Genomic DNA, 20,960 nt, shown 5'->3' with positions numbered 1-20,960 from the left:
CTTGCGCCATAATTGTGCAGTCATCGTGCTGTTTAAAGTTTTACACGTAACCATATTGCCAAGGAGCTCCGCGCGCACACACGGCGTATGCGTAACGCAAAATGAGTAGGCAAAACGCCCAGCCATTACACATACGTATGGGTACGTGCCGGGGGAAAACTCGGGTCTCAAGACGCTCCAGACCTCTTCAATCGTCTTCAATACTGCTGACACAGCTACTAAGTAAGCATGTGGCTTATTCTGCTGAGTAAATCAACTATAATTACACTCGACTACATGGTGGAAATAGCAATTCGCCGAAGAAAGGCAAAAGTTATGAAAGGTAATGCCACTTATTAAGTGATTGCAACGCTTTGATGCAGAAACGCTTTCATCGCTTTCGTATCGTCATCTAAGTTATCTGTGTTAACTATAACTATAGTTAATATAGTAGTTTTGATCTGGAAAATATTTGCATCTTGTTTGGCAGTATAGCAACTTCATACGATTACATTTAAAATAATTTGTGGCATTGAAAGACCATTCATCACTGCCAGTTCACTGTGTAAGGTTTTTAAACCCTGCCGAAATGTGTTTCCGATTAGAATGGCGGCACTATATGGCTGATTCTAATCCCAGGCGCTATGCGGCTAAGCCAATACTAATGCAAATGCCCCATTTTAATTAAATGCGTATCGGGCCACAAATAATGCAAATAGGATGCTGGAATACTGGGATACAGCAATGCCAACCCGCTTGCCAGAAACATCAGCAAAATGAGTTGCATATTTTGAAGCACGATCTATCGCTCCCTTCGAGTGGAGCTCCAAAATGCCAGGACAATGTTTCACAGCCTCCGCCACTTTTGGGGGCGTGGCAGCGCCGAATGATTTGGTTTATGGTCGCTGCATGCATTTAACAACACAAAACGTCGGCAGCAAACACAGTGGCCATTGGCTGAACAGCCAGCTGACTGGCTGGCATTCCGAACGCAAAAACATTGTTAAAATACAGCAACATTTTTGGATTTATAGCGCGCTAATCGCGGCCAAACAGCAAACGGCAGTGGGTGAGTGGGTGGGTGGGTGGCACTGCCATTGGGCGGAGGTCTGGCATTCCAAATTGTAATGGAAATTGAAATGCAAATGCACGGCATGACATTTACGAGTGCTTCTGCAGCAGCGGCAACATCGGACAAGAGCCAGGACAGGCCCTGCCAAAAGCTCCACAATAAAATGTTGCAACTAAATACACGGGGAGAAGAACAATAGAAGGGTTTCTCAATTAGTTCAAAAAGTCACTGGACTAAGCAAAATAGTGTGCTTTAATGATACATCGCTTTTAAATTTTAATTAGAAGCAACATTTCCTACTGAAAGATGACTGTTTTCTGTGTAAGAGTTGTCTAGGATAGGATTAGAGTTGTCATGGGTATATCTCACACATAAATGGGCCGTTTTTCTCTCGGTGCACGACTTCGGCGCCCGTTGCCGAAATCGACGTGCACTTGGCAGGCCAGGCGGCTTACTTGGCCGGCATTGTGTTTTCATTTCGCAAATGCAAAACAAGATACTGCCGACCACGCCCTCAAATCGAGACAGCCTATAGATTTATGGCCCATGCAATTAGCGAAAGAAACAGATTTTCGCCAAGAATACAATATATATTCATGGCTTAGTCGTGGTTCTAAGGCATGATGCCCGCAAGGATGCGAACGAAGTTCGGGCACAAACGCGTTATGGCATCTTCTTCGGGGAAAGAAGGCCCCCGAAAACTGGTGATGAGCATCTTTTATGACAACCATCCGACGGCTTGGACATGCAGCTGACGGGAACGTGATGAATGCAGCTCTCGGAGGCGACATTGCATCATAAATTCAGCCGGTGACGTTTAGCAGCAGCAGGATGGCTTAGATGCAGTGGCAGAAGGTGATGGCGATGGCAATGGCGATGTCTGTGCCATAATACCGAAGCTACGTGCATACCATTTGGCTTTGATTCGAGGCCATTGATCAAATCAAGGAGCTTCGAGCAATAAATTCTGGATTCAAAACTAGCAAATAAACAGTTATTATGGCCTGTGCCGTTTTGCTGGAACATCAAAAGATGGCATGGATCTTCCGACGAGGGAGGAAATGCTGAACCAATCGTTTAAGCAAATTGACTTTGCTTGCTTTGCCAGCCGTTGTTTGGCTTGAAAATTTGTTAATTTTACGTTGAATTAAGATAAAATCTGCTTACACTGGCTTATGAAACCAAATGTCTACTCAAGCCCACGCCAAAACGAAGCATCTCCGACCCCAAAATGAACCCTTTTATTTCGGGCTAGCTCTTTTGTTGCTGGCGGAGGCGTACTCCACTCCCCCTGATTGTTTTCAGATTCCGAGAACAACAAGAGCAACTCGGCAACAGTTTATTATTTTTGCTCATCAGTGGAGGCTTCTTCAACTTCCCACTCGAAATAATGTTGTAGGCACTTTTTTGGGCTGGCAGAGAAGCCCTTTCTGCAGCAACAATTTGTAGCGCAGAGATTAAAACTTTTAATTTGCTTTTAATTAATTAAGTTGAAAATCACAGCTGAAAGTCACTGGATTCCTCACTCCCAGCTCTCGTTTACACGCTGCACGCTTCACCAGTTGGCAGAGAGTAACGCCCAGAAGCCCAAAATTGTTTTACATGCCGCCTTCGAACCCTTGTCGTTGATGTTCGTAAATGAAAGTTGTATTTTTATAGGTGTTTAACTTGCTGGGCCAACTCGTTTACCTGGCGTTTAGTTTGCTATCATTAAAGTTGGCCAACTTAAAGCGTGTTTTGTGCTATTTTTGAGGCTCTCGAAAGTAAGTTTTTGGCCCAGCTATCGCAGCACATACTTGTTTGCAGTTAGTACCGAGCCGACTTGCCTGGAAACATTCATCAAAGTAAAAGTGGAAAAGTTCCTCCTCTGCCGGAGTGGCCATATGCAATTCAATTTGCATGCTGCGCCCCGAATCAGAAGCAGAAACAGAAACAGAAACCAGTTAGATGCCTTGATAATGGCCAAATAAAGCAAATGTTCAGCCGAGGGAGAGAGAGTTTTGGTTTAGCCGTAAAGCTAATTGAAAACTTTGTTCGATCATGAGGACAGCCCAAGCCGGAAATAGCCTGCTTTCAGCAGAACATCACAATATTCCCTGTCCTGACATGTTCAACATTCCCACTGACTTTTCTTTTGTGCCGCACTTTTCGCCATTCATGTGGAAGTCAAGGTGACTGCCGATGCCACCTGATACACGCAGCTGCAGCTGCAGCTTTTGGCCCAAAAAAGCAGGTTACACGCTTGTTACAGCACTCGATGCAGTCGATGTCCGCTGCCATTCCCAATTTTTTCAGCTGTTCCCTTGCCTTCTGCTACATATCTTTGGCGGAAAGGAGCAAGTCGACTTCTGCACCATGGCTACATGGAGGAAAAACAGCAGTACCACACACAAATGGTCTTCTTTTGATGGCATAAAATCAATACGTGTTAAATTATTTAATTGTATAATTGCATTTAAGAATTGTGCGAAAGGAGCACTTAAAAGACTGTTTTAATGTATATTGCTATGTAGAATTCCATCTACTTGGTTACATTTTCATTGCATACTTTTGGGCTGGCGCTTGCAAGGCACAAATTTATATCCTACAAGCATGCTTTATTGTGCTATTACGTTTTTTACTAAAATATATACAGAAAAACTTTGCAAGATTACGCTGGGGAACCGATAATGCTTTGTCATTTTTTGCCGTGCATATATTTCTCGGTTTCCTCACGTGCCTTGCCGCTCCTTTGTATGCTCAACGTGACGGAAATTAGCGTGGCTTTCATTTGTGTGTGTGTGTGTGTGTGACTGTGACTATGTGACTACGTCCCATATTTATTTTGCCACTCTGCCGTAGTTATGAATGTACAGATACAGAGACAGACACATGCATCTTTAGATTCCCCCGAAAATTCTCACTGGTATTTTCGTTCTTTTTTATTTAATTTTTTCCCGTTGGCTCTGCCAACTGTGATTGATGTGTGCACATTCCAATGGGGGGTTTGGGTACCATGGGGGCTTGGGTTTTCCCCCAACCCCTTCAGCGGCCGCAAACAAACATTTTACGTTTGAGTACGCGCCACTTTTGGTTCGGCGCTCCATTCTGCTTTACTTCGCCAGAACACGAATTTGCGCATATTTGCTTTATATACAAACACTCGAACACACACACACCCATGCACCCATACACCTATACACACACACACACAGAGAGAAAGGAGCCAAGGCAACGCTCACATGCGCACACTTCAATCTTTTATCATAATTTCGATGCTGCACGCCTCATAAATTTGTTTGCTGAAAACATTTTCACTTCATTTATTAGAAAAAACAGACATCCCACCCACCATTGAAGCACCCACTCCTTTAATGCCATTGGGGAAATGCATTTCCACCAACTGCTAACCATTTTGGGTTTTTTTTATTTTCTCGCCCCACACCCCAAAGCCATTTGCATATGAAATTGCAGCTGACTGTTTTCCATCTTGGTCAATTATTTGGGCAAGGCAGCCAGAGTTCGGCCTTTTATGCGTTAATTGCTTGAAAATTGAAACATGAAATTAAATGAAAACAGCCTTCGACGCTCCAGTGTCCTCGGCATATAACTCATACGCCGCGTGTGCCACAAAATGGCAGGCAGACAGATAGATGGACAGACCGCCTACAGACCGCCGCGCGACCGCTGTCCGCCACATGCAGGTAATTAATAAAAGTTCAGCCCTTGCCTTGCCCAGCCCCCAACCACATTAAGTGTCCAAGTGCACTGGAAAAATTGTTTCTTGAACGTAAAGTGTTCGACATGAATAGTAAGAGAAATTACAGAGGTTTCGCATATGTGAGAATCTAAATACAATAAAACTAATAAATATACCTATATAATATTATAAATATAAGCCAAGACTTATGGTCTGTGTATGAGTGCGGCAGAACTTATTGCTTTCGGTGTACGAGAGTGTGAGCGACAATCAAGAGACATTTCTCAACGAGTCCTGGCAAGGAGGAGCCAGGAAAACGTTCGGGAATTATAAAATGCCAGTTGGACCAGGATGCGACGTTGGGCCGCTTGACAAGTGACAAATAAATGCGCTTTCAATGTGTTGGTGGTCCGCCTCTCGCGTCCAGCCCTCCGTATCCTTTTCCCTCCTGTCCACCCCTTAACCACTCCATACGAGCCATGCTGACTGACAACTGCAGCGAAAACAGGAGCAAACGTAGCGGGCCTTCGCTGCTGCGTCTGTTAAATATTGCAATATTTTTGCCTGCCTCCTTTTCGAACGCTGGAAATTATGAAAAATTCACCCTGACATCGTGCCGCGTGTGTGGGCGTTCGTTTGCCCAGCTTTTGTATAATTTCGTGTGTTTTTATGCCGCAATATTGCTTGCATATTTTAATGAAACAGCCACATGACGGCTGCCGCGTACATTGCTGGCCAGGACACGACACACCACCCGCACCCCAAAATCGAGAATTCTTGAGAAGATGCCGCTGGCAGTCGTGACTGACAGCATTTACGCACCTGACTCCTGGTTCACCCACTCACAAACAACAGTCATAACATATTGACGTGTTTAACTGTGCGAATGGTGCCAGTGGTACTGGTCATATATATATAGCAGAGTTCATGGCAAATTAAATTCGTCCGCAATAAACAAGAAAGCTGTGCCCATTTAAAGGTCACCAAGCCTGCATTGACCCAAGCTATCGATCAATTGCAGAGGAACCATTTTGGTAAGACCAAGATTATAGTGTAGGTGTGAAAAACTTGGGATCACCAGACAGAGAAAAGAAACCAGGATCATTGCATTGCATTCGTGGCACATCCGATGACCGATGCTCGGTAGAAATTGTATCAAAGCAATTGGTTTCACGAATCCTCAACAGCAGCAGCGCACTTGTTCATGTGGCTCTAACTTTATTTATGAGTCAATGACGTCGCCTGCAACTTCCTGTGACGTGACAATTTCCCCGAGCACTTGGCACAAAGCGTCCTTGCGAGAACGAGAGGCGCCAAATGAAAACACGTGACGCCCGAGCAATTGGTGGGCAACAAAGCTCAAGCTTTGAGTTATGGCCAAACGCAATGGTGCACACAAACAATGGAGGCAAGCAGGAGGAGCTTGAGATCAACTCCCGAGCACCCGGACACACGGACACCGGAAGGCAGCCACTGGCCACGTTTGCATTTCAATTGACTTTCCGTGAGCTTCGCTCGCCACCACATCCACATCCACATCCACGTCCACGTCCTTGTCGTCTTCGTAGTCCTTCGCTCGCCGCAGCTCTGCATTTTGCACGATAAAATCATAAATCAGCGCTGAATCAGGTAAATAAAAATAATGCTCGAACTCTGTATGCAAATTGAACCGAGAGTCGGAGCAACGGAGACTTATTCGCTGAGATTTGACTGTGCAAAAATATGATAAAACTTGAGGCAGTCAAAAAACTTTGCAACTCTGGTCAAAAACTTGACTTTGCTTATGCGAATGAGGTGGCTGGGTGGTGGCTAAAAGGTTGAATAATATTGTTGAAGACAAGGCTACATTTTTTCTCAAAACTTTCCCATTTTCAGAAGGACTTCAACAGACGTAAATGGAACTGACTCAGCAATCAGACTATGTTAATTAGGCAGCGCACTAAAGGGCATTCTAAATGATTCAGAACGAGGGAAAACAAGCCAAATGGTCACATAAGTCGTAGCAGAACTTGGGTTCAATTAATTCGCGGGCAAGAAAATCAAAGAACCAATCAAAATCTAATTAACAAACCTTTATCAACTGAAGGCAGCCTTAGGATATATTTTAAAAGGTGTAGTTAACGTTGATTGACTGAGCTGGAATTGGCTAATGAAGAGCCTGGTTGGCCAAATAGTTCTAAAATTCCTGTCGACTAGTGCGATTGGCTATAGCTGCAAACACAACTGAGATAGACGCTTTATTACTTCAAAAATGCGGCATTTGGCTAATGCTCAAAGGAATCGATCGAGTCCATGCCGGCAATGATGGCGCATCGCTGGCCAATTATACGGCTTTGAGGGCATCATTTTGGGATTGGGCCGTTCCTCAGGCGTCGACTCGTTAAGTATCCGCAAAGCATGCAATCTCTGCCAGTTACTGGAATTCGGCTTTGTGGCAGACAAAACTGCATTGAAGTTGTTGTGCGGTTACTGCTCGACTGCCTGTGTTGCCTAGTTGCTTGGCTGCATGGATGCCATGGCAATTGGCCAATGCAGGCGTCGTCTTAAAGTAGGCCCAGTTTATTAATTAACGCAACCCGACCGACCACTATTCCGGCTTTGCATCCGGCAGCCCAGCAGAGACGCCTGACCACACTTGGTTTGATTCCAACCGGCTGGTAACTAGGAACTGGATATCCAGTGCACACGGGCATGCATATTGAAGTGCGATTGCCGGGCTCTGGGCATGCACCTACTGCATCAATTATGGGCATTCAAAACTGTTTGTAATGATTCTCCAAATGTTCAGCCGGCTAAAACAAAAGCCTGCCCAAGCCCATCACCAGGTGGCCCCATGGAAACCGTTTCGCAAAGCCCATTGGGAGTCCAATGCTTATCTTCACCGGACAGGTCAAGGGCTAATAGGTATCGATCCAGAGCCACCTGCCTGCATGGCCTAAGCTTTTTTTTTTTTTTAAGACTGATGTGGTTTCGAGCAAGCAGCCAGAAAGCTAATAGAATTTAAATACACAGCATGGATTGGAATATACAATTACAAGAAGCTTTGCTGCACTCTAAACACGAGCATTTATATTAAAAAATGTTTTTAGCTGAACTTGAAGCTTACCTTTCTTGGCAGCATGGGACTCTTTAAATAATTATGCGCACACGTACGATCGTGTGGCTCTAATTAGGCCGTATGACTCCGGGGCCCAAGAACCTCCTTTCAGTTGACTTCGTTTTCAAAGGCATGCCCCGCATCATTTAAAAGTTATTAAGCACAAATGCAAACAGACGTTCGAGTTGTCTCGAAGCCATGGTTGTGTTTATCAAACTCGTGTGACGTAGATAAATATGCAGTGGGCTGCGAGGTGGTTTCGAGTCCTGTAAGGAAACAAGCGGAAGCGAAGCAGCACAGCAATAAAAAGTGTTTAGGATTAGAATTATTATAAAATATGAATAATTTTTAGGTAGTAATGTCTAGTTGAAGCATGCAATTTTGATATTTCTACAGCGCACAGATATTTTACAGCATAAATTTAGGTATCACTACGAAGATTGGCATAATAATTTTGCGTGTACGCAAACAGAGACTCTTATAGGAAAGGCACACACACACACACACACACACGCACATATGCAGAGTGAAGTCAATAAATTCTCATTTCGCTGGATGCGTGGAATATTTCACCTGCAAACAAAGTGTGCTCTTCGCTACTCTGCCCTCCGCAGACGCAATAATAAATACAAATAAAAACATGACGCATAAAGATTACAGCCACCGCAAGCGAATGCTGTAGCGAAAGGAGCCAACTCATCCAGGAGCTTTCCATCCAGAACCAGCCAGAACCCCCATCCCGCTATCCACACACTCTCAATCCAATCTATATTAAGTATACGCACCGTTTGAACCATGCATTTTAATGATGTCTCCGTTGGCCCGGGCTCACCGCCACCTAATCTTCCGCCCAGCCCGCTCGTCCTCGCATCCACATCCACCAGCTGTGACGACGTAAATGTTCATTTATTTTAATTAGTATCGAGCCGGGTTGTCCCTGCACTGGCGTCTTCGATAGATCAAGGTAGCAGGATGTGGCGCAGCACTGAGCGTACATCCCCAAATGTTTTTTAACTGAAAAAAATGGTACAAAAATCATTTAATATATATTTGCTTAAATTAAAGCCAGTAATACTAATTTGCATTTATAAAGCGCAAGACTCTTTATTTGCCATATAAAAACGTAACTAATAAAAAAAACACGTTCCAATTTTAAATTCAGCTTAAAAATTAATTTGAACGTTCCGATATATTGGGGCTCCCTACACGATTCGATTTTTGGGAACCAAACTTTATCGGGCTTTTATCGACATCACCAATATATGAAGCATCCTTAAAAGTGCCATCACTAGTAGAAAAGCAACGCATTATTAAAAGGTAAAATTCGCAATAAGTGTTGACAGATGGACAAGGAAAACGGACCAGGTGACCATTTAAAAAAACAGACGTTAGGCGATGAGGAGGAAAAGAGCCCCCAAACGCCAGCCATTCTGGCAGCGCTGAATTTGATCAAAATAAAAGAGGTAAATAAAAAACATGTGCGAATTGACAAAGAGGTAATAATTTCATGTGCATTTCGCAGCTTCAGAACGAAACTTTAGATTCGTCTCCGCAAAAAGACATTCTGGAACCTAAAACGGTCATCCAAGACCATAGAAGTGGGGCTGTTCTGCAAATGGGTGCAAAACCACGTTTCCCACTTCAGGAAATAGCAGATACCCCGAAGATCAAATTGGAAGGCGTTACGGTTTCTTTATTGCACAGTAATGCCATTTGCTATAGGAATGTTTCCAAAATGGACAAATCGAATTCTTCCCAGCTCCAGGAGACATCAGATACAAAAATACAAAAAGTCCAACATTCCCCCGATCAGGAGGAGATCAGCAAGAAAGATGAGTCGAAGGTGCAAGACGACCCAGTAGAGGGTATACAAGAACATGGATCAATTTCTGAAAATATAAACATAATTCGAAAGTTGCAGTTTGGGCGCTACGAGATCGAAACCACGTTTTCCAGTGCGTATCCTGAAATGGACGACAAGGTGCCCAACATTTACGTTTGTGAGTTCTGCCTGAAATACATGTATTTGCGAACAAGTTACTCCTACCACCTGTCCGATTGCAAGATAAGGCGTCCGCCGGGCAGCTTGGTATACAGAAAGGACGATATTCATATCTACGAGGTCGATGGCAACAAAGAGCTGCTGTATTGCCAGTTCCTCTGCCTTATGTCCAAGCTCTTTCTGGAAAACAAGGAAACGCTTTACACCCCGAATCTGTTCTTGTTTTATATACTGTGTTTAAAGGACAAGGATGGCGAGCACCTTGTAGGTTACTTCTCCAGGGAGAAGAAGTCTACGCCGAATATCAACCTTAATTGCATCGTTGTTTTACCGCCCTACATGCGCAGGGGCTACGGAAAGCTGCTGATTGACCTCAGCTACGAGATCTCTCGCAAGGAGGGAGTCATCGGAGGTCCCAAGAAGCCGCTGTCGGAAGTTGCCAGGCTTTGTTACCTCAGTTATTGGGGCCACAACCTCCTCGAACTGTTGAGGCGCCACTCCTCGCCGGCCTTGATAGCCATCGAACAGCTGAGCGAAACGACTGGCTTCCTCAAGAAGGACATAATGCTCACTCTAAAATTCATGAAGATAGCGACGTACTACAAGGATGGCTGCACCATGTGCACTACTCCATCGATAATCGAAAATCGCCGTAGGCTCGTGAAGTTTAAGAAACCCAGGCTGATCATTTATAGAAACTGCCTCGCCTGGAAGACAACCACAGCCGAAGAGTAGAATCAAAGTTGGAGCCATCATAATTTTCAAGTACTATTCTAAAAGTCTCTTTCAGTTACCAGAGAATTGGTAAAATATGTTAACATTTCGTGGATCTTCATCTTCATTATAATCTAAACAATTTGTATGCCATCAGCTAAGAGAATGTCTTTATCTAGTTTTATTTTTTACTGTGTACCTTAGACAGTATAATAAAAAAATACATTAGCGAGATAATCAAAATTCAAGGCTCGTGGAAAGTAGGTAAATTCCAAGTATTAATGAAAAATCAAAGATATCGCATGGAACTGATTCCTCAAGCCCATTGAAGTGGCTGCCAAGTTTGATTGCGCAACTTTGATGGTAGCAACGGGATATGCACTTTAAGTGAAGTCGTCAAAGAGCCTGGCAGTCGGCTGTTAGGCAATTTCAGATACGGGCAAAGTTGACTTTTGCACTTGCACTTACTTAACCCACAGCCTCACTCACTTTGCCGTGTTGACGTTGCCGAGTAAATATTTCCATTTATGGTCCTATACACTTATTGAGCGTGGCCATCGTTCCACGTTCGCCTTTCGCCGTTCTCAGGACTCCCAGGAGCCAAAGGGGCAACGGGGCTACTTGACCTGGACCCGGGGACCTGGCAACTGGGAAAGTCCCTGGCACGTTGCTAATGTGCATAGCCATTAAGTCAGGGCTGCGTGTTTTGTTTACGCAACGGCGTGAGCTCTATAACTTGGCAGGGGTTGTGTTGGGCTGCGGCATTCAAAGGGCCCCACAATGCGCTGGCATTGCTATTCGACTGTTGCATGTTGCAAGTGCAGCTGACAGGTAACCGGAAGGGGGTACCAGAAATTACATTAAATCGGATGGGTTGGGGATTGTTGGGCTGAGTTGGCTGGGTTGTCCTAACAACAGCCAGTCAAGGCAACCAGCAACATAGCCGGGAAATGGAATCAAAACAAGCAGCATAAACAATTTAAGCAACGTTGTTATTATTCGACAGCTTTAATCAAAGCAGTCCTGTTATATTTTCGTCAGGGAAAAGGAAATAACTTTCAACGCACAACGTTAACAACTTGTGTACCTGTATATCTTAACACTGGGTGTGAATCAAAGACAACATTTGAAGGCATTCCATATTTGGTTTTTAGACGGGTAGCATCGGCCATTTGCCGGAGCTGCAGCCGCAACTGTTGTCCTGGGATACACAAAAGGATTTTCAGACGCCCGGGAGTAAATACGCCAGCACTCTGTGGCGGAAGCAAAACCAAACTGCACAGCAAGGCAACTGAAATTGATTGAAAGAACAACAAGAACGGAAAGGTGGTTGGGCATCCACCAAGCTGGCATCCAAGTGGGGGGACGCGAGATCCTGTTTGTAACGAGAAATCCTGCGAAATCAAGGCAAACGTTTGATGTTCAGCCGCGCGAAGACGCCGACGTGGCAGCCAAACAACCAAAAGAGAGCAAGCAAAGGACCCAAAACCCACTCACATCGGAAAACCCACTCCACCACGACCAACTTCAAGAACCTATTCAAATAAGTGACGACCACCATGTCACAAACGCAATTTGAATCCAGCACAGACAGTGGCGATGTGCCAGAATCCCTTCACAACGATGAACCCCGTGTCGTCTGGCTGAAGACGATTATGTCCAATATGCTGGGAGTGTTTGAGCCCAAGTATGTGAATGCTACGATCAACAAAAATATGCCCGCCGTGGATGCCTTTTTCCAGCGACGCTACGAGACCCAAAACGATCTGGAATTCGTGGTGCTGTTCATCTGGCGCACCTTCTACGACAAGCTCATCGAGGAGGAGATTACCGTGCTGGAGGAGGTGCCACGCCCACCGCCCACAGTTCCCGACAAAAAGGGCAAGGGTAAAAAGAAGGGCGATGCCCGGATGGCGGGCGGAAAGTCCGCCGGCAAAGGGGCAGCAACAGCTGGAGCAGCGGCCGGAAAGGGGCGCAAGAAAGCCGGCCAGGATGCGGCGGCGCCAGCCGCTGGTGGAGATCAGGAGCCGGTCGAAGAGGCCAACACTGGTGGTGAAACCACAGATGCCGAGGTGGAAGGCGAGTTGGAGGGCGAGGAGGAGGCAACCGTGGCTGGGAGTGGCAAGAGCTCAGCTCGATCCAGACGTAAGTTAGGACTACATAATGTTGGGATTAATAAATATACTGGTTTTTAACTAAACATTAAGGAGTAAACTTTTACAATTTTTCTCTCTGAAACCGCATAAAAACATTCATATCGTAATCATATTTTCAGCCAGCTCCGATACGGAAAACGGTAAATAAGATGGATGCATTACTCGAGTTTCCTTTGTTACTGTCCAAAGATTTTAATTTAAAAGTTTTCGGTTTTTCCTCCTTTATTTTCCCCATTTTTGGCGATGCATAAATTTGTAGCCCATCCAACTTGATATCAAACGAAAATCTTGGTCCGCACTTTGATTTGCGCCGCCCACTTCACATCATAAATATTTAAGGGTCTCATTTTCGTTTGCCCGGCTAAAATTCATTTCTTTTGTAACTTTTAATTTGAATCACCCACTATTCCACCCAACCGACTCATTTGATTTCCCATTGCCTGGTGCAAAGATAAGAGCAAAGTTTCGCCGGCTCATTCATTGCATTTAAATGGAAGCGCGCAACTTGCCACAATGCAAATTCCGCCCGCTGCACTTTGTTCCACCCCATCAATCTCAATCACAATCGTAATCGCGGCGCTGCGTTCGCCTACTCGCTTCTGACACGCCCATTTCGGCCCCTTACTAATGTACTCACTCCCCACCTCCCCCCAAAAGGAAGCAAAGGCAAGAAGAAGAAAGCCAGTTATGTACCCGTATACGTGGAAGTGAAGGTGAGCACCCTAATTGAAAGGCACACGGAGTGTTTGGGAGATTCCTAATTGAAAATGGCTCAACTCCTTGAAATTGATGTGATAAAGCATAGTACTAGTCAGTAATGTCGCCCACAATTACAGAAACTGGTCCCGGCGTACGTGAAAACCCCACAAGTGCACTGCCACTTTGGAAGGATGGAGTCCGAGGACCTGGATCCCAAGATTAAGTACATCTACATCGTGCGAAAGAACAGGAGGGAGATACGTGAGTATATGACAAAAATTAAATATTGCCATAGATTTAGATTGAAAAAACTAGTTTAGAATAATCCTACCAGTTGTGATCCCCTTTCAACTGTAAATTTTGATGTCCTTTCAGCCAACTTCAGTGACGTATCGACTTGCTTTGCCCAAATGCCGCTCTACTTTCTGATAGGCACCGTTCGAGGGTCACTCATCCACTCGCTGAGGGATGACTTGAACCTGGTAAGCCTGAGAGATCCGCACTGCTGAACTGCCACCCGTAATCGTACATTAAAAGACGCATCACCAAACCAAAATCACTCAAATTTGCACCCGATTCGCTCATTTCACACACCATAAATTCAATCAATCAAGGACTTTAAGGCCGATCCAGCATTGTTTCAAGGACTCGTGCGCCCTTCCTTCCGCTTGTCCGTTCATCCCGAAGTCCGCTCTCCGACCGCAAAACAAAATGTTGTGACGAATTGTAATTAATTCCCGAAACAAGGCAGTCATCTATCAAAATGCCCGCTGTGCCGCAAGATTTTTCCGCACCACTGCACCACTTTGGAGCTGTGAGAATATCGGGTGGCTTGGGCGACTTGTTTGGGTGGGTGGTTCATCACGCCCACTGAACCGAGCCTTAAGCGTTGACCGCCAACGCAAATTGCTTCATCATAGCTCCAAAACGGGCTGCGGTTTCCATTAGACTGTGCCAGCCAAGACTACGGCCCTGTGAATTCTGCGGTCCACAAAGTCGGCAGCGAGTGGGCTTCCATATTATTAGCTTTGCATGAAAATAAATTGGAAAATTGTTGCCTGAAAATCAGTTTTCGGCGAATGGCGAATGGCGAACGGGGCGAATCAATTAGAAAGTCTACACAGACCGCAGGCCCCGAACAGCGCTGCCTCCAATATCCGGGCACTCCATCTTTGATTCCATTGTACATGTGGGGCTCTATTTTTCTTTTTTTTCAACCCAAAACCAGGTTTACAAGAGCGCCATTCAATTTCAATTTCGCGAACCGGCCACAGCGGATAGCCAGCAAATGGACAGTTATGAGGGGCAGGCCGGCGGAGGAGCTGGCGGCGCTGGAGGAGCAGGCGAAACCGGCGAGGATATATCCAGCGAGGCCAAGGAATCGGGCCCGGGTCTATTGGAGCTATCCAAACCATCGGAATTTCGTTTGAAAGCGCTTAAACAACAAAAGTATTTAACTTTTAACAAAGGCAGGGTGTGGCATTCGCTGCTCTGCTGGCTTCTCGGCAAAAATCGGGCCTGGGTTTATTGGTTTCAAGCTGATGCTACTGGTGCTACTGGTGGTACTGCTACTGCCACTGCTGGAGTGGAGGAGTGACTGGCCAGCGATTGTGAATGCTGCCTTTCTTTCAACCAACCCATTCGACTTTTTTCTCTGATTTTTTGGTGCAAATTTTTTGTTTGCCTTTGTTTTGCGCTTATCGCTGGTTACCATCGGCCACAGTTGCCTTTGCTCCCCCTTTTTTATGCTCCTTTTGGCGATCCTGGTGCACAGAACCCTTTTCGCACATAAATTACAGCGCATCCGATAAGGAATTTTTATTTTTAATCGGATTTCATGCTACCATCAACGACGCCGTTCTCCGTTGTCGTCGGTGTCGTTGGGTTGTTGTCTTCTGGCCATTTTCCATTTGTTTGGCAGGCAGCATTTATGGCACTTCCTGGCGAGCCTCATTCATCCTTGCATTGGCCTTTCATTGCCGCCTCGCGAATGCCACTTGACCGCCACAGTTAAATTTTCCCCCTTTCATTTCGGGCATCTTTTTTGTTTAAATATTTTTTTTGCCCTTTTCTGTCATGCAGATTAAAAAATGCCAACGCAGGAGGTGCCCGAGTTGGGTTCGCGGCCATATCCTCGTCCACTTCCAGCGGAGTAGCCTTTGTTACGCTTTGTATTTGTTGCTCATTTTGCTTATCGGTTGCCTTTCATTACGCTTTGTGTTAATTTTGCATACTGGCCGGCCGTTAATTGTGTTTGTTTGTTTATTTGCCACTCCTCCCAGGAAAAAGAAGGAGATGGAGGCGGCTGCGAAAAAGGCGAAGGCCAAGAAACCCGATGCGGAGCCGACGGAGGAGGATGAAGAAGGTGAAGCCCACAAAGTTGAGGCCCATTTGTCGTCCTCCGAGGAGGAAGGTGAGTATTTTTTTCAGGGAAAGCGTCATAGCCATAAATATCTTATTTAGTTCTAATAAATACTTGGGCTAGTCGCAATAGAAAACTAATACTTCTATATTTTAAATGGTATGTAAATGAGCTACTTGCCTTGTAATTCATTGCAGTGGAGGTAAAAGTCGAGAAGCTGACGATTGCTCAACGATGGGAAAAGATGCTCAGTGAGACGAAGGCCAAAGTGGAGGCGGAACACGCTGCCGAGGAAGCTACGCCGCCACGAATCACACCCATCCAGAGGCGGCTACTCAAGGAGATCGATGAGTTCCAGAACGAAATAACCTGGACCATCAATCACATTGTCTGGGCCTTCAGTCTGCCATCGTCGTACATTTTGCCCGGTCAGGAGGCGACCGAATTCGAGGACGCCATCATCCGGGTGCCCGTCGATCCCAAAAGACTGGATCTGGTGATCACATACACACAGCAGCAGCTGGAAGAAGTGGTCGATGGTTGGATTAAGTACCTTAAGAAGACAATGAAGACACTCACGGATGCCAAACTAGACGATTTTACTCCAATGGCGGAGCACCGCTACTGGCACAAAATGGAGGTGGAGCTCTACGGAACTTTGGAGCAGTTGAAGACCGAGTTCGTGGTAGCTGTCCTACAGCGTCTGGCTGATGATAAGTCATCTGTTCTTGTCGAGTGGCAAAGTGTTCTCGAAAAGACAGAGGCTCGCTTCAAGCTGGCCAAGGAAAACTCTGACTACTTGGGAACCATCATAGATTATCTAGAGGTGAGTCCACCTCACCATAGTTCCACGTTTTTCAGCTGAAAAAAAGAAATTATTTAAGCTACATGGTATATTGGACAAGTAAACTTCTTAAGTACATACCAGATCCAAGACATTGGCAACTACAAAACGTATTTAAAAATGATACATTTGATAAATATGGCAACGCTAAAGCTGAAAGTTATTGTTTTGGAACTAGTGGTTCGCTACAGAGTTTGTTCCTTTCGGACCCGGAACCGCTTAGTGATTAAGTTTCTGAGGCCCGCTTGTTCATTTACTTATAATTACATATTCCAATTGTAGTTGTAATCTGATAACTTACCAGTGTAAATACTAACAGTTCCCCTTTTCTTTATCCACTCACCAGAAAGTACGCAGCTATGAGAGCTTCAAGATGGTGGTGCTCCAGATCCCCAACATCATGGTTGGGCTGCGTCACATCTGGACCATGTCCAGCCACTATTGCCGTGATCCCGAGATGCAGGTGCTGCTCTGCCAGATCTCGAATGTGTTCGTCCAGAAGGTGAAGAGCATCATCAACTTTGAGAACATATTCAAGTAAGTAGATTTGCGTAGTGCAGTGGAGCAACTTTCACTTTGTGAACTAGAGATGAACGCTGCGGCGCGCTCGTTCATCAATAAAGTTAGAGATGGCATATACATCGCATGGATCGTGTTATTTGCGGTATTTAACCGTAAATTCTTTGTTTTCGATGTACACGAGTGCACAGCTATTTTAAATGAAAATTAAATTTTTCTTGTTGACAGGTTCTCGGCGACTTACACCTACGAGACGGCCACCAACTGTGCCAATTTGCTGCGCTGCTGGAAGCAGGCCTACAAGCTCAGTCGCCAGCACATCGAGGATTCCGGAGCTGGATCCCGCTGGGAATTCGACCGAGTGGCGCTCTTCAACGAGGTGAACCACATCCACCGCGTAGCTGTGGACATTGCCTATGTGGGTCGCGTGTTTGTCCAGTATGAGAACCTATTTGGACACCGCTTGAAAGCCTGCATTGCGGATCCCTCGATTGTGGACAACCTGATGCGCAAGGTCTATCGCATGCTGGACGATCTGATCAAGAGCGTGGACTATGACATGTTCAGGCCGGGCAACTGGGAGAACTGGGAGTACTCGCTGGAGTTGTTCAACAAAAGGCTGGACAGCGTGGAGAATGAGGCCAAGAACGTGATCGACCAAAGCATCAACTCCCTGCTGTCCTCTGAGAAGGGTCTGGACTTGGTGGTCAATGCCATGAACATCGACACCAGAGCCACTTTACAGGAGTTTGTGGCCACCAAACATGAGAATCTACTGCGATTCTTTGTGACTGAGATAAACGCAGTTGAGCGGGTCTTCACGGTGCGTTGTCACACATGAATATAGTCCCCAAATAATGTGATTGTCTTTCCAGAAATTGAAAAAATCCCCACCCATGGCCAAGCACCAGCCGGCCAAAATTAGTGCCATCTTCTGGGCGCGATTGCTGGGCAAGAAGCTCAAGACCTCCGTGCTGGCGTTCAAGAGGGTCGAGGATGAGCCGGCTATCAAGAACAGCTTCCTGAAGCGCAGCTCCTTTAAGCAGTACTTTGAGCTGATGACTGTGATGTTCCAGTTTGAGAAGGTGCTCTTCGAGAATTTCATACAGAACGCCACGTACTTGGTGAACACCACAAACCGATCCAACGTGTTGAGTATTCGCATATGCAAGGAATCTACAAGTAGGGCTTTGAAACACTACGTTACAAAATAAGGAATTAATCTCTGTCCTTGTAGTGTCTTATATTTCGGAAGCCGTACAGACCTTGAAGGCCAAACCCCGGGCAGAATTGCAAATGACCAGTGACAGGCGTGTTACTCCCGTGAAGTCTTCAAATCTTATGCCCGTGCAATCAGAAGCGTTTAGTGCCTATAGCAACGTGGATTCAGCAGGAACGGAACTCAGCTCGGAATCGGAAAATGAGGGTTTGCTGGTGGGTGACACATCGCAAAAAAAACTGATGTGCCGCATCAACCGACTGACAGTGCTGGTGGCCATGATCATGTGGATGGTTAGTAACACGCGAAAGGCTAATATACAACTGCAGGAATGCACATCGTTTATTAAAATGGTCAAGGACAAGAAGCCCAAAGATGTTACGGCAATGGATAGGCATTGTGTAAGAACTTGCGAATGTAAGTAATGGGGATATTATTTTATGGAGGTATCATATTTCTTGCTTTTTTTTAGTGCTTCAACGAGCAGAGTCCCAATATCTGCTGCCCATTTGGCGTGAACTGGTTGGGGAGAAAACACTCATCGAATATGACATGGATTTCGTTGTCAATCTAAAGCGTGATGTCTTCGATGTCCTCTTTGAAGCTCAGCAGTTTGAGCATCTTGGCTTTACACTTCCCGCAGTTTTGCGCACTGCGATTATGAAGAAAGATTTGCTTTTCAAGGACTATGAAAAAATGACGGAGGTGATTGACAGGTACAGGGCAATCATCAACAATCTGTCTATGTCCGAAGTGATCTTTCTACGCGGCCACATCTACGACACTGAGCTCTTTATCCAAATGGGCGTAGGTCGATACACTTGGACCTCGTTTAATATAGGGAAATTCTGTGATCAAATTAATTCACAGCTACGCAAACTTACCTCTATAGTGTCGCAAATTAATTTTATTCGCCTGGATCTGCGCTCTCGTATCGATAATATTAGGAGTTTCAATTTGTTCAACCTTGATGATGAACTCAAGGTTGACGACTCATCTAGATCCTCTCAAGAATCACGATCAAATAGTCTACAAGACCGAAAGAACACGTCCCAAAGATTTAAATCGGTCACTGGGCAAACTATAACTATGGTTTCTATTGAAAAAGATGTTGCCGCGGATGAAAAGGCAGAGCAAGCCTGCGGATCCGGCATATATCCCTGCCAGGGATACTTCGAACTCTTAGAGGCATCGCGCAATCGAAAAGCAGCCCAAATGAAGAAGCTCTACGACTCCCTGGGCCCGGTATTAGTCAAGCTGGAGAGCTTGGTGCTAGGCACATTTTCTGGAAGGTCGGACCGGATGAAAACCTACTATGAGTATTGGGAAGAGGAGACTTTCAAGTGTATTGTTGAGTAAGTAGTTTTCCTCTTAAATAGTTATCTTGTCACTTATAGTATTACTCTCTTTTTTAGCATGACGTATCAGAATTTAAAGTGCTATATCAACCGTCTGCTCTCTGATAAGCCCATGTTCGAGGTGAACGCTGTTCTCCTAATGTCAGAAATCGTCCTTGAGCCTTCGGTTCAGGAGCTGCAAAACACCATTGTGACTGCCACCAAGGACTATATATCCAGGTTGAGAATCTTCACTCGTTGGATGACCGGCACCTGTATTGCCTGTCCACTGGTGGAAATGGGCAAACAGTTTAAGTACAATTACACCTACTATGAGGACGTCATCCAGATACGATCCATTGTGGATCTGGTCATAAACATACATGATTTGGCTTCTAGAGTGGCCAACGAAGCCAGGGGATTTGTATCCCAGTAAGTAGAAGCCTTATTTGTGGAAAGAAAAATTCAAATTAATGCACTTTATGCCAAAGATTCCGCAAGTACTTCAATCTGTGGGCGTTCGAGAAGAGTTTCATCTGCCAGAAGTTCTTGGAAAAACAGGTGACGCTCATTGAAATCGATGAGAAATTTACATTTTACTCGTCCATTGTGGAATCGCTGGCCAACACCCGAAAGTACCAGGACATCAAGTGTGTGCGCATAAATTTGGAGCCCTTGCTGATAAGCATAACGCAACATGCCCAGGACTGGTGCACCACATTGGGCGAGGAGCTGTTGCGCCATGTCAACGATAACATGAGGGCCATGCGTAACGAAATCAAAGTGAGTTTGGATTCTTCAAGATTCCACAAACACATCTCATACAAACATCCCTCCTAATCTGTGAAAATCTGTGGCAGACCCTCAGCCTGAATCTCAACAAGACCACACGCGAGCTGGAGGACTTCAAGCTGGTCATGACCACGATTGGTACGGTGCAGTCGTCGACGTTGTCAAACGAGCAGAAAATCCATGAAATGCAGGAGACCTTTACCATTCTCAGCGAACACAAAATTATGGTAAGAATCGCCATTAAGTTTTTGTTACCCTTCCGCTCAGTTTTTTCGTGAGCGCTTCCCATTCTAATCCAATCCTTCTGAAATGTGTACATCCCCTCCGTTTAATGAAAGTTACTTAAGTCTGCCAACCATGGCGCGCTTATTTGTGTATTCAAATGAGCAGTTTTACAAAAATCCCATCGAAATCCCAGCAGAGCTGGACTGAGGCTACTGTCACTGTTTCTATTTCTGTTTACATATGCATATTTGGCGGTCGGTCTGG

The 20,960-nt window shown here is 45.3% G+C and overlaps 2 protein-coding genes and 1 long non-coding RNA gene across 5 annotated transcripts in view; 2 read left to right on the top strand and 1 right to left on the bottom strand.

The window, feature by feature from the left end:
• The first annotated feature begins 9,119 nt into the window (after window positions 1-9,119).
• Window positions 9,120-10,564, top strand: LOC6554195 (males-absent on the first protein). Its single transcript, XM_026975823.1, is given in 2 exon segments — window positions 9,120-9,303; window positions 9,306-10,564. Coding segments are annotated over 2 exon segments (1,392 nt in total). The 5' UTR covers window positions 9,120-9,170.
• Window positions 10,565-11,517: 953 nt separating this feature from the next.
• Window positions 11,518-20,960, top strand: part of LOC6555459 (dynein heavy chain 10, axonemal) — a 36,184-nt gene continuing 26,741 nt past the window's right edge. The window contains exons 1-16 of one of the 3 annotated variants that reach the window (XM_026984025.1): window positions 11,518-12,688; window positions 12,819-12,839; window positions 13,357-13,412; window positions 13,536-13,659; window positions 13,774-13,880; window positions 14,627-14,847; window positions 15,681-15,811; window positions 15,958-16,586; window positions 16,951-17,141; window positions 17,352-17,946; window positions 17,999-18,305; window positions 18,361-18,759; window positions 18,815-19,697; window positions 19,758-20,111; window positions 20,171-20,462; window positions 20,540-20,698. In XM_026984025.1, coding sequence (XP_026839826.1) covers window positions 12,103-12,688; window positions 12,819-12,839; window positions 13,357-13,412; window positions 13,536-13,659; window positions 13,774-13,880; window positions 14,627-14,847; window positions 15,681-15,811; window positions 15,958-16,586; window positions 16,951-17,141; window positions 17,352-17,946; window positions 17,999-18,305; window positions 18,361-18,759; window positions 18,815-19,697; window positions 19,758-20,111; window positions 20,171-20,462; window positions 20,540-20,698 — 5,055 coding nt within the window. In that variant the 5' untranslated portion in view covers window positions 11,518-12,102. Of the gene's footprint in view, window positions 12,689-12,818; window positions 12,840-13,356; window positions 13,413-13,535; window positions 13,660-13,773; window positions 13,881-14,626; window positions 14,848-15,680; window positions 15,812-15,957; window positions 16,587-16,778; window positions 16,827-16,950; window positions 17,142-17,351; window positions 17,947-17,998; window positions 18,306-18,360; window positions 18,760-18,814; window positions 19,698-19,757; window positions 20,112-20,170; window positions 20,463-20,539; window positions 20,699-20,960 lie in introns of those variants that run through there. The other 2 variants (XM_015153542.2, XM_026984026.1) reach the window with 2 other exon arrangements.
• LOC113564868 lies at window positions 16,221-16,729 on the bottom strand. Its single transcript, XR_003408365.1, has 3 exons — window positions 16,686-16,729; window positions 16,340-16,621; window positions 16,221-16,280 (listed from the first exon to the last, which is right to left on the bottom strand). It is a non-coding gene; the product is annotated as an uncharacterized LOC113564868 (long non-coding RNA).

Source organism: Drosophila erecta, unplaced genomic scaffold (assembly GCF_003286155.1).
Source record: "Drosophila erecta strain 14021-0224.00,06,07 unplaced genomic scaffold, DereRS2 tig00000000-arrow-pilon, whole genome shotgun sequence".
NCBI classification, from domain to species: Eukaryota; Metazoa; Arthropoda; class Insecta; order Diptera; family Drosophilidae; genus Drosophila; species Drosophila erecta.
This window is presented reverse-complemented; position numbering and strand designations above follow the sequence as displayed.